This window comes from Penaeus vannamei, chromosome 10 (genome assembly GCF_042767895.1).
Source record: "Penaeus vannamei isolate JL-2024 chromosome 10, ASM4276789v1, whole genome shotgun sequence".
Lineage (NCBI taxonomy): Eukaryota > Metazoa > Arthropoda > Malacostraca > Decapoda > Penaeidae > Penaeus > Penaeus vannamei.
The window spans coordinates 19,984,368-19,996,867 of NC_091558.1; the positions used below are offsets into that span (position 1 = coordinate 19,984,368).

General features: G+C 35.5%; 2 protein-coding genes across 10 annotated transcripts in view; both read right to left on the reverse strand.

The window, feature by feature from the left end:
• Window positions 1–4,194, reverse strand: part of LOC113826836 (rabankyrin-5) — a 92,685-nt gene extending 88,491 nt beyond the window's left edge. For 2 of the 4 annotated variants that reach the window (XM_070126433.1, XM_070126432.1), the window contains exons 1-2: window positions 4,078–4,171; window positions 644–742 (exon numbers count right to left, since the gene is read on the reverse strand). In XM_070126433.1, the coding sequence (XP_069982534.1) occupies window positions 644–742; window positions 4,078–4,093 (115 nt within the window). In that variant the 5' untranslated portion in view covers window positions 4,094–4,171. Of the gene's footprint in view, window positions 1–643; window positions 743–4,077 lie in introns of all 4 variants that reach the window. The other 2 variants (XM_070126435.1, XM_070126434.1) reach the window with 1 other exon arrangement.
• A 2,330-nt stretch (window positions 4,195–6,524) lies between these two features.
• Window positions 6,525–12,500, reverse strand: part of LOC113826839 (renalase) — a 7,120-nt gene continuing 1,144 nt past the window's right edge. For 3 of the 6 annotated variants that reach the window (XM_027379730.2, XM_027379731.2, XM_027379732.2), the window contains exons 2-9: window positions 11,696–11,819; window positions 11,303–11,408; window positions 10,885–11,043; window positions 10,499–10,650; window positions 9,815–9,997; window positions 9,450–9,619; window positions 8,716–8,866; window positions 6,525–6,705 (exon numbers count right to left, since the gene is read on the reverse strand). In XM_027379730.2, the coding sequence (XP_027235531.2) occupies window positions 6,680–6,705; window positions 8,716–8,866; window positions 9,450–9,619; window positions 9,815–9,997; window positions 10,499–10,650; window positions 10,885–11,043; window positions 11,303–11,408; window positions 11,696–11,819 (1,071 nt within the window). In that variant the 3' untranslated portion in view covers window positions 6,525–6,679. The remainder of the gene's footprint in view (window positions 6,706–8,715; window positions 8,867–9,449; window positions 9,620–9,814; window positions 9,998–10,498; window positions 10,651–10,884; window positions 11,044–11,302; window positions 11,409–11,695; window positions 11,820–12,500) is intronic. The other 3 variants (XM_070126438.1, XM_027379735.2, XM_027379734.2) reach the window with 3 other exon arrangements.

A 12,500-nucleotide genomic window follows, 5' to 3' on the forward strand; every position in this document is an offset into this window, starting at 1 on the left:
AGCTACAAGATTTTCTCTCCATTACTCTAATATTCACTGGTTCAAAAAATCTACCACTTTGACAATTGTCTCCTCCATCTATTACAAGCTGTCACACTGACATAAAGGTTAAAAAGCAATAATTTTAGAATATAAATCCAAGGAATAAATTTCTTTACATACCCAATTCAAATCACATGGTTGGTTTAGATAACATGATCATCAAAATTTCCACTTGCGCTTTTGCTTTTGTCTTTACTAGAGCGCCCAATCAAATCAATCGGTCTAAAAGACAGAAATCATACAATACAAAATGAAATACTCAGTGACAAACAAGATCAATTATGTGCCTATTAAGACTGGAGATATGTATTCAACAATCATCTTTTATATTTTCTAACGCACAGAAGTATATACAGTAACTACAAATACATATACCCAAACGAAGTTATCAAGATATCTAGAATCAGGTAAACTAACTACTGCTTATTGCTTTTACTGTCTTTCTCTACCTGGGCAATTTTATGTACATAGTTCAACATACTTTAGACAATCAACAAATTATCAAGCATATGGACAAATTACTACCAACAGGATTGGTGTGACACGTTCACGTCACTTAAATACATCTCGACCATCACAAAATCGTTGACTGTCGCCTTACCATCCTGTACGTGAGACATTTCCTCATTGACTATAACATTCCCACGCTTGGACAGAAGGCATGGTATAGTCCCAGTTAGGTGTGAACCTGCAGTGGGGTCTGGAATTATATCAGCACAGTGTGATAACTCATTTCCTCATTACTCAACCATTTCAACCTAAATCAAAGCAATTAGCAGTTTCTCTTTCCTGCAGTGAAAGTAACTTATCAAATGGTATTAATCAATATAAGCGTAATTTTCCTTTTCCACCTTTGGACAAAATATTTCTTCCATACTTGTTAAGTCTGGGACCTAAATAACTGAAAATATATCCAAAAAATTCCTCCCATGGATTCTTTAATTCATACAATACAAAAAATACAAGTCACAACAGATACAAAATCTGGCACCTTCATAAACCTAAATGCAATTCATGAGCCAGGAGCATAAAATATTAGTGATTTCCATAGCCTTCTTTTTGTGGTTTCCATATGTATTTTCACATTGCTAGTAAACCACTCTCATCCTGCTCTACCTCTTGCTGTGTGTGTGTGAGTGAATGAGTGAGTGTAAGTGAGTGAGTGTGAGTGAATGAGTGAGTGAATGAGTGAATGAGTGAGTGAATGAGTGAGTGTGAGTGAATGAGTGAGTGTGAGTGAATGAGTGAGTGTGAGTGAATGAGTGAGTGTGAGTGAATGAGTGAGTGTGAGTGAATGAGTGAGTGTGAGTGAATGAGTGAGTGTGAGTGAATGAGTGAGTGTGAGTGAATGAGTGAGTGTGAGTGAATGAGTGAGTGTGAGTGAATGAGTGAGTGTGAGTGAATGAGTGAGTGTGAGTGAATGAGTGAGTGTGAGTGAATGAGTGAGTGAGTGTGAGTGAATGCATGAGTGTGAGTGTGAGTGAATGCATGAGTGTGAGTGAATGAGTGAGTGTGAGTGAATGAGTGTGTGAATGAATGAGTGAGTGTGAGTGAATGAGTGAGTGTGAATGAATGAGTGAATGTGAGTAAATGAGTGAGTGTGAGTGAATGAGTAAGTGTGAGTGAATGAGTGAGTGTGAGTGAATGAGTGAGTGTGAGTGAATGAGTGAGTGTGAATGAATGAGTGAGTGTGAATGAATGAGTGTGTGAGTGAATGAGTGAGTGTGAGTGAATGAGTGAGTATGAGTGAGTATGAGTGAAGAGTGAGTGTGAGTGAATGAGTGAGTGTGAGTGAATGAGTGAGTATGAGTGAGTATGAGTGAAGAGTGAGTGTGAGTGAATGAGTGAGTGAATGAGTGAGTGAATGAGTGTGAGTGAATGTGTGGTTGTGGGTGTGGGTGCGGGAGGGAGGCAGGGAGAAGGAGAGGGAGAGGGAGAGGGAGAGGGAGAGGGAGAGGGAGAGGGAGAGGGAGAGGGAGAGGGAGAGGGAGAGGGAGAGGGAGAGGGAGAGGGAGAGTATGTGGGGGGGTGGGGGGGGGGTGAGTGTGTATGTGTGTGTGACTATGAGTGAGTGTGAGTGAGTATGATTATGTGTGAGTATGATTATGTGTGAGTATATGTGTGTGAGTCAGTGAGTGAGAATGAGTGAGGAGTGAATGAGTGATTGAATGAGTGAGTGTGGTGACTGAGTGAGTGAATGAGTGAGTATGGTGAGTGCATGTGAGTCAGTGAGTGAGTGAGTGAGTGAGTGAGTGAGTGAGTGAGTGAGTGAGTGAGTGAGTGAGTGAGTGAGTGAGTGAATGAGTGAGTGAGTGAGTGGTGAGTGAGTGGCAAATAAGTTAAATGAGTAAGTGAGAGGTGAGTGAGTGAGTGGTGAGTGTATAAAGAGTGTGAGTGAGTGAGTGAGTGAGTGATGAGAGAGTGAGTGAGGAGAGAGTGAGTGAATAAATGAATGAATGAATGAATGAATGGATGAATGAATAAATGAATGAATGAATGGATGAATGAGTGTGTGAGTGTGATTGAGTGAGTGAGTGAGTGAGTGAGTGAGTGAGTGTGTGTGTATGAGTGAGTGAGTGAGTGAGTGAGTGAGTGAGTGAGTGAGTGAGTGAGTGAGTGAGTGAGTGAGTGAGTGAGTGAGTGAGTGAGTGAGTGAGTGAGAGTGAGTGAGAGTGAGTGAGAGTGAGTGAGAGTGAGTGAGTGAGTGAGAGTGAGTGAGAGTGAGTGAGAGTGAGTGAGAGTGAGTGGTGAGTGGTGAGTGGTGAGTGGTGAGTGGTGAGTGAGTGAGTGAGTGAGTGTGAGTGAAGTGTCTGAAAGTGCAAGTGTGAGAATGTATGTGTGTAAGCTCTATGTATGCAATTGTATCTATAATTGTGTATGTCTGTATTAGTGTGTACTTGCAATATCAATCTATAAATACATAATACCAACAAAGTATAGATACCATGATATTAGTGATTGCATTTAGGCAACATATTTCTATCAAAATCAATGCATATAATGATACTACATTTTAACAAGTATACTATATTTAGCTATCAATCTTGACTGAGACAAGTTGGTTGCATTGTGAAAAATTTCTTTGTCATCTGTTTTAAACTATATGAAATATTCAGTTATATGTTTATAACACATAAAATTCCCCAAAAGACAGCCTATGAACAGGCATCTTGAAATATCATCAAACAAAAAGTTATTTTTCCATCTTTTCATTTGTAAATATCCTATACAAAATCTGCAACCATTTAAACAACTCAAAGTTTCAATGAGTATAAATATGTTCAACCGTCATTGTACATAAATACAGGAGATAACAGAGTAAATACGATTTAATTGTTGATATATTAACATAAGAACTATTGGGTTTCTGGCAATGTCAATTTTAGTTTGAAAGAATGTAAGAAATTGAATGGAAGGGATTACAGCAACTGCCCTTCGCAACTCACAATCTGATGAACTTTTTAACAAATACCCAATGTCAACTGTAAATACCGCCTCAACAGAATATGTAAACTGCAGCATTCCTCTCCTGATAGACAAAATAACCAACGTATCTGAATTTTTTACCACTGAGTAATCGTCCCACCTGCGGAAATTTTCTCTAGGCAGGAACAGTCACAAAACGATAGATACAAATGAGATGATTAAGTAAGAAACATGCGAGGCCTATTTACCATCACAAACCCCCTTAAAAATATGGGTTGACCCCCTGAAACCCTACACTCGAGACGACCCATATCCGAGAGGTGGGCGGGGTTAAGGACACCCACACTAGCAGGAAACGGGACACAGATTTCGACCTCAACCCAAAAATGAATCCATCACACAACCCTTCTCTGCCCTACAAACCCAACAACCCACCGTGACACTTCGACACTTTGACAGGTTTCACCACCCAGTTTTCGAGAGGCGATGGAAGACACCCACAACAACCTGCTTAAAGTACCCCAAATGCGACCAAACCCGTACCCAACCTTTATATCCACCCCCTTTCCATAATTCCACCCTCACTTCTTTATTCACATGCATAGTTACCGTCACTAGCAGCCATGAGATATTCCTTTGGAGTGTTGATCACGGGACGCCCATCAACCTCTGTGTTGATATTCCGAGCGCTGTCGTTCTCGAGGAGAAGGAAAGTGTCGTACTCGAAGTCGTGGCTGTCGTGCTAATGGTATTGCTGTTATATTATGTGATTTCCTTATAATATATATTAGTATACATATATATATATATATATCCATATATATATATACATACATATATTATAATTTTGTAGTCGTTGCGTGTGTCTGGTTAATTTTTTAAATATTTTCAGTACTAGTTTTTAATTAGTTGTGTGCTGTTGGTATGTGACTTTCGTTGTAAGAAGTTTTAGTAATAATTATATAATAGTCGTCTGTTTGCTGTTTTTTCTTGTAGTATATTTTATCTGTTATGTGTACCACTGTATTGCTGCCAAATTACATGCGATTTTTATTGTAGTAGTTTTATGATAGTTGTATATTGATATAAATATATGTAACATTTTGCAATAGTTGTGTGTGCTATTGGTATTATTGTCAAATGATGTGATTTTTCTTGCAATGATATTGTAATATTTGTGTGTGCTGTAGCATTATTGTCGTCAATATTATGATTTTTCTCCCGTAATTGATAAAAGCGTCAATGATAGAATTACCACTCCCAGTCTCTTCCTTATGAATACGGTATGTTACTTTTTCACGTTTTCTTGTTTTCCCTTTTCCATATTCTTGTGATGTGATGTAGCTGTTACTATTGTGTTTCTCTCCTTTTTTCATTAAGAGGTTTGTTCGTGGTACCCACTTTCATTTCTCTTATGAGAGGATGTCGGTGTCATTTCCTCCACTGTTTCGATGTTGAGTAAAACGTTCTGTTCTTTATTCGTGTAATTGTACGATACTTTGTTTCATTAATTCGTCAAACTACTTATCTACTTATTCATCCATATAGACACGCATAGACATGCGCGTGCGTGTTGCATGGATTTTGTTATTTGCTCACTGTTACCAATGCTGACCTACTACTGTGTATAGAGGGCTTATATCTCCGTAATACTAAACGTATTCAGCGATTGCCGCATATTTTTCCTTTGCTGAGAATTCTGTGGTTAGGCATGTTATCAATTTTTTTTTCTCTTGTCTAACAAGGACGCTGATGCTAACGCAACCAACACTTCCTGTGTTGTTACATCACGCATGTACGAATACGATCAGCAAAAAGTTTCTGTGTGAAAAAGACTTTAATACCAAGGGCAAAGACAAAGGGGCTCTTTCTCTCTCTCTCTCTCTTTATTCATCTATTTATCTGTATATATGTCTGATTGTATACCTGAACGTTTTGGAATCATTTGTGGGTACACGCTCCCATCGTAATGTGAATGAACTTACGTAACGGTTTAATATAGTTCCCCTTAAAACAGTTTTCTGTGTCTGGCACCCTCCTTCCGTTTTCTAATCAGCTGTGTTGGAATCAGCTCAGTGGTTGGAAGAAACGTCATCATATGACGTAATAGCACATGATGCTTTCAGATTTTAAGAAAAACAGGTATTGGCTACCCAGAGTGTGCACATTATGTCTAATTAATAAGACCGTCTTTCAAAAATGATAAATTCAGCGTATGCAATTTACCGATATCGATATGCCAGTAATTAGCAAAGATCGTAATTTTATTTTATTTTTTTTCTTGTTAAGCCTTTTTAGCCGATTCCATTATTTGATACCACGCAACACTTCTATAGGTAAAGATCTAATTAATTACTCTACAATGTTCAAATATTATTAGCATTCTGTACAATGTTTAGAATTAGAAGCTTAAATTTAAATGCCTCTTTAAATGTTTTAACCTTAGACTTGAATGATCTAGTGACGTGCAGGAGTCTGGTGATGCCTACTCCTTACCTATATGCCTCAAAGACTCAAGTGTAAGGCCTAGTGCTGAGAAGTATTATGAGAAAGGGAGATATTTTGAATATGTAATCACAGACGAAATATGAAATACACTATATTCGATTTAAATGTAAATTTCAAAACCACTTATCTTTATTTCCCTCTCTGATTGGATGCCCCGGGCCACCACCCCTCCACAAGCGAATACTAGAATGGTTTAACTTTATGAAATTGCTTTCAGTACAATGTATTTTATTTAAATATTTCATCCACAATTTTGTAATACAGATTATATAAAACTGGATTATAAGTGAATTCTTTACTTATGCTTAAGCTACTGAATATATAATGTACATTATTCATTTTGGGTGTATTTGATTTTTAATGATTTATGTACTTTTTTGTCTTCAATTTCAACAACTAATTTAAAGTACACTAATACTACATAACATGTAGTATTACATCATTAATATCTGGGGAGAATTCCATACACTCTCATGTTACTGTTCATAAATTTTATTTCAAGTATATGTCTAAATTATAGTAAAAATATGGAGAAATAAAACCACATCTCTATGAACCGGAGTATTTTCGTAGATTTCATTATATCTTCTGTACATATTTCCCATTAAATAATATAAAAATTCTTCTAAAACTTCAATCAGTCAGCTTTGGCCAATCCAAGATGTCTTGGTGGATCTAGACCATTGTTCCTTTCTCGACACCATTAGACCTTCGACATCATGTGTTTACCTGTTCAAATTAATATTATTATTAGAATGTATTACCATATATTCTTATTGTAAAATGAATTTTTTAAAATATTCCACATAAACCTTAAAATGGAACAGTAAAAGAATATCTTAGAAAAGTGAGAAGCCACTAAACTCTTATTTACAGCTTTACAACCATAAAAGAACAATGAAAATAGCATTCCCACCAAGCCATTGATATATACAGGCCTACAAAGGGAATGGTTGTAAGTGGATTTTACTGACCCTTAGTAGTCACAGACAAGTCATGTACCATGTATAAGGCTTCTAAATGCTCCTAAACAAACCAATAAGGTTCACATTACCTGGGTCTTCAAGACAAAATTCCATACATCTTTTACATAAGTTTGTCTGTGAATATAGCATCTCCCTCAAGGTTGATTATTTCTTAGGGTTCTATGCACGGAGGTGGTGGGTTATAGCCTGCCAGACACAGGACTGTGTAGTCTCTAACACCTTAACTCATGTCTGACCAGTTTTAGTGTACAAAGATATCTGACTAGTCATGCACTGTTTAAATTTAACAATTCTGCGCTTCTCTTGATTTTTAACTACCTGCTTTTTACATTACCAGCTTGTATATTTCGCAAAAGACTATCTGAATGATTTTCTGTCTTTCTACCTCTACCTGCCTACTACCTTCCCAACTGCAAACTGTCATTAAGCTTATAACAAATGCTTGATTAATATGAGAAGGCAATTTCATCTTTGAAGCTTTTACTTTGTCACACACAGGAATATTCTGTTTTCAGTGCTATCTCTCAGGAGAAACCACTTATAGCAACATTAATCACATCTAAGTCACATTTGCTGTCCTGTATAAGCAAAAATTATGGCAACTGATAAAATCTCAGGACAATTTCAATAAAAATGAATCCTTGCATGGTAAAAGCCAATTTCTTCTTCATGCATTTGCTTCATGTGATCATAAGACAGAGTAACAAAGGTTTATCTAACATTCCAACAAAAACCTCCAATATTTCTGAATATACTAGTTTTTAAAATCTTATAATGAAATTAATTATACACAATAATTTTTCTATGCCTTAAAAACTGGAATTTGCCACTGGTTTAATATCAGTATCATTCTATGCTTTTATACCAATTGTTGGAACAATAACTTCTCTCTCTAATTTCACTTTTTCAACTTAATAGTAAGAGAAGGAAAGAAAGACAATTTTTTGTGTGTAACTTTGTTTACAATCACACTTAAATATAGTGAGGACTTTCCTTGCCCAGATATAATCATTAACATAAATATGTGAAGAAGTTATAATTAATATTTCAAACAAACATAATGGTTAGTATTTCTTTCAACAGAAAGAAAGTAGGTGTCAGTCCATAATCTGAACATTTATTATTGACATCACTGTATATACATATCAAGTTACAATTCTGTACATGATTCAAGAAAATATACTGTGAACTGTAAACTGGAGTTACTATGCAAAATAAATTAGAGAATTATAATACAATAATTACAGATATTCATAAAATCTTATGCATACTTGTGACTACTGTATGAATAATATTAATGTATATGCTGGTAAACTTGTTTGTGAAAGGAACTTCAATTAGTCTATATAACAAGATTCTACTTACTACAGGATATTAGTTTACGATGGAATTCCCCTTACCTGCGGATCTCCAATATTCTAGTGAATCTTCTATTTTTGCTTATTATGCTAAATTATTTCATTCAACTACAGTTCTGATGTTAGCAAAACAAAGAAAGTCTACTTCTGTGATGTACAAAGCCAACTTCATAATATCAGTGTCCAATACTGAACACCTTTACTTGGTGTAAAATATGACATTCTCAAAAGCTGCTCACATGAAAGCTTCCAAATCTTTTCTTAATCTACATAACAAATTAGTTTATTACAAATCCAAATTCCCACAGCCTTTTTTTTCATATCATTCACATCCACTGTTAGTTTCAATACAAGGACACTTTACAATGCAATAGAACAATATGAGGCATGCTAACATTTACTAACATACTGGACAACAGCTGCTGCAATGGCCTTAGCAGATTCTATACAGCCATCCATGTTGGAATGAGTAAATCCATCTCCTCCAACAACTAAGCCATCAGAGAGCGTTACACATCCTGGGAGACCAGGATATGCTGAAGAAACCTTGAAGAAAAAATAAGAAACAAGCATATAATAGGCAATGTCAATGTAACCATTTCCTGAAGAAAAAGTAAACAGCACCATCTTCAACATCTAGATAAATATATATCACATATTCATCATCTCATTCAATACATTTTATTTCTCTCTCTCTTCTAGCAACAGTAGACCCACAGTAAATCAGACTAATTGAGGCAGCACTTTGTCCCGCGTAGCCAAATGTATGATATAACCAGCGCTCAGACTTTTCCTTCCTAATCTGGACTGTTATTGAAGAATATCAGGAAGACAAGTCTGTGTGTTATCAACCTTTCCTTTCCTCTGGTTCCTTGACTAACTTATTTGAAGTTTTTATAGTTTTGAATGATTTCTGAATAAATGAGGAATCTTCAGTATCATCAGACTGAGGTCAGAAAGTCTGTTTTATGATTGGAATCCTCAGACTTTATTGGTGAAAAGAAGTCGTACCATTTTGAATTATCAAGTCTGGTTTAATGAAAGTCTACTTTATCTAATCAAATTTTCTATAAACAATATTCCAAATATAAATATAAAAAGCATGTTAAGCAAGCAAAGTAAGCAATACCTGAGAAAATCTCCATTTCTGGCACTTAATGAAATTTGGTTCTGGCCATTCAGGGAACATTTCCTTGACGCGTTTAACTAGCATGGGCTGCACCTGCTCTGGTGTTTTTTCCACGTGAGCTTTGCCAAAAGGCACTGAAGTATGTATCACAACTGATGGAGCATTATCTTCTGCAAGAAGTGCAAATCAGTTTAAGTACAGACTAGTTCAATATGATTGGTCCTAAAACATTCAGATTATTTAAACTACCTACTGTTCATTATTTATCACAACTATGTACAAAAAGCTCTTCTCAGCAAGACCTTCTGATTATACCCAGCTAGCAGGATAGATCTCTTCTACACAAGAAATGGCTTTCAGCTTACCTGCACCTCGCTTCTGATTATCAATTGCAACAAAGCGAATAATTGGGTCATTTGTAACATATTGGGCCGATGCTTCACTGTCCTTTAAGCTAATGGATGTGCCCTTTTCATAGAACAGGCCTAATGCATAACGAGAACTATAATCAACTGCTTGTAAATTTGAGCGTAGTTTCTCATCCTTTTCTGAAAGAAAAATATGCAGTATTAGAATGGAATGGAATGTTCTCAGAATTTTGAAGTATCTTCTTCAAAATTATTAATCAGACAAGACTTCCTAAACCAAGTCAAAATGTAGCAAATGATAACTTCTCTCCCATTCACAAAAGCACCAAAATTTCCAAGAATGTCAGAAAAGGTATTTCTACATAGAAAATACACATCTTGAATTATGTAAAGATATACTTCCTGGCTATCATTGCATCTCAAGTCCAAGCATGATCATATATTGATGGTTATTAATTTTTTCCACATGCAATACGACCATAAATTGGCACCAAATTTCCATTTATTAATTAAATTTTCAAAGACATTGAAGAAACAACATTTAACAACAAAAAAAATCACTAGGGTCTGACCTTAAATACTAATTTCTCAGGTCCTACAAAATTTTCTCAGCTTAAAGGAGCTATTATTTGTAACCCAAGGTTCAGGACAAAGTATCAGTATCAGCCATGCTTAATATACCTAAAAGTTCCTTGACTGATCCAGTAAGGCCAAACAGCTGCGGCACAGGCATGGTGAGTACAACTGCATCAAAGTTATCTGCTTCTCCCTGCTGAGTTTTGACGTTCCATTTGCCATCATTTGTTTCTATACTACTAACATGGTGACCAAATCTGGAAAATGAAATGCTCATTAAAACTTCCAGAAAGAGAAAGAGAAATCCAGAAAACAAATCCAGGAAATAAAGTGATATGAATATAAACCAAAAGATAACAAATAACAGATGATTCACAAAATGTAATAAATCTTCCCTAGCTGTTAAAATATACACAATTATAAAAAAACAAAACAAAACAATACAAAAATATATATATATATACTCCTACCTCCCAAGAGATGATACTTACTTTGCATCAATATCAGCTTCTTTCATAAAGTGCTTCACAATGGATGATACTCCACTTGGTGTTACATAATGCTTTGTGCCTTCATCTGTGACTTTCATGCCAACCACTTTTGTAGTTAGTGGTGCTAACACTCCTGCATTTATCAGTTCTTCATAATAACTGTTGAGAGAAATTAATACACATAAATAAGTATGAAAAATGTGAATAAAACACTTACACATCATCTTTTAAATAAGTCAAACAGATGTCAATAAGAAAAAGAAATAGTTAAAAAAAAAAATGCAGTTATGTCTCCACATCTACTATATATTCGATAAAATAACAAGATTTATAACCATCTCATAATCATGATAATCAAACAATATCAAATGGATGTAAGAACATAAAGGAAAAATACTTCAGAAATAATAATACATACGTAGTGTGAAGTTTTGCATATTCAGGAGTTGCTGATATGTACTGAGCACCCAAGTCTGCCGTGCATTCCTTATCGTGGGGGCTCCGGCTAGTGGCCATCCGTCCTCCTAAAATGTATTAGGAAAAAAAGCAAAGAAAAAAAACAAAGAAAATTATGTTTTTCTCATATCTAGAAGGCTACAGCTATTAGGAATTTGTTGATGATTCAACATTTATATGATCTTTATTTCAAACCTACATAATCTGAAGACATACCAGCTACATTATTCAATACTGAGATGAACAAAGCACTGTCATTATAAAAAAAACACAAAGTATAAAAAAAATATATATATATCTACCATCATTTATACCAATCCAACTATCCCTCTAAATCTACCCTTTCTGTACATACCTGCCCCTCTGGATTTGTCCCATAATACCAACTCTACATGCGGAAGTTCTCGTCTCAATATAGCACCTGTAAGAGCACTGGTAAGGCCTCCTCCTACCAATAATACGCGTGTCATCATGCTCTTCTGAAAAAAATAGGGTAAATGGTATAGACAATTTTTATTTCTGTTGTGCAGTATATGGTGGGATAATACTTTATGTGAAAGTCAAAGAGGATACTTTAAACATGGCACTGGCACCTTACCACTGGCCCAAAGACGTCTAAAACAACAATAATAAGTAATGTAAAAAAAGCTGTACCAAGTAAAGGTATAGCCAATTATTAATAAAAATCTGTAGGTAAATGCATCAAATAATGTCAGGCCCTCTATGCATCATGCTCAGGCAATAGTCAACAAATCTAAAATAATTAAATATGGTTATTATGCATATAATGGAATCCCCTTATGTCATATTCTTTAGTATCAGCATCATCAATCTTTTACATATCATTACCCAGTTATGTTCACAATAGTTTTACTTCATATTAGAAATAGTGTGATAAATAGTGTGATAAATTTAATGTGATAGTTTAACTTCTTATATCAAATTAGCAAATGCATATCATAAAATGAATAGTTCTCCATGTTAGAATTCAGCAGTCAAATGTGCACACAATATTACATGATCCCCCCAAACAAACAAACACAAACACAAACACAAACACACACACACACACACACACACACACACACACACACACACACACACACACACACACACACACACACACACACACACACACACACACACACAAGGAAAACGCA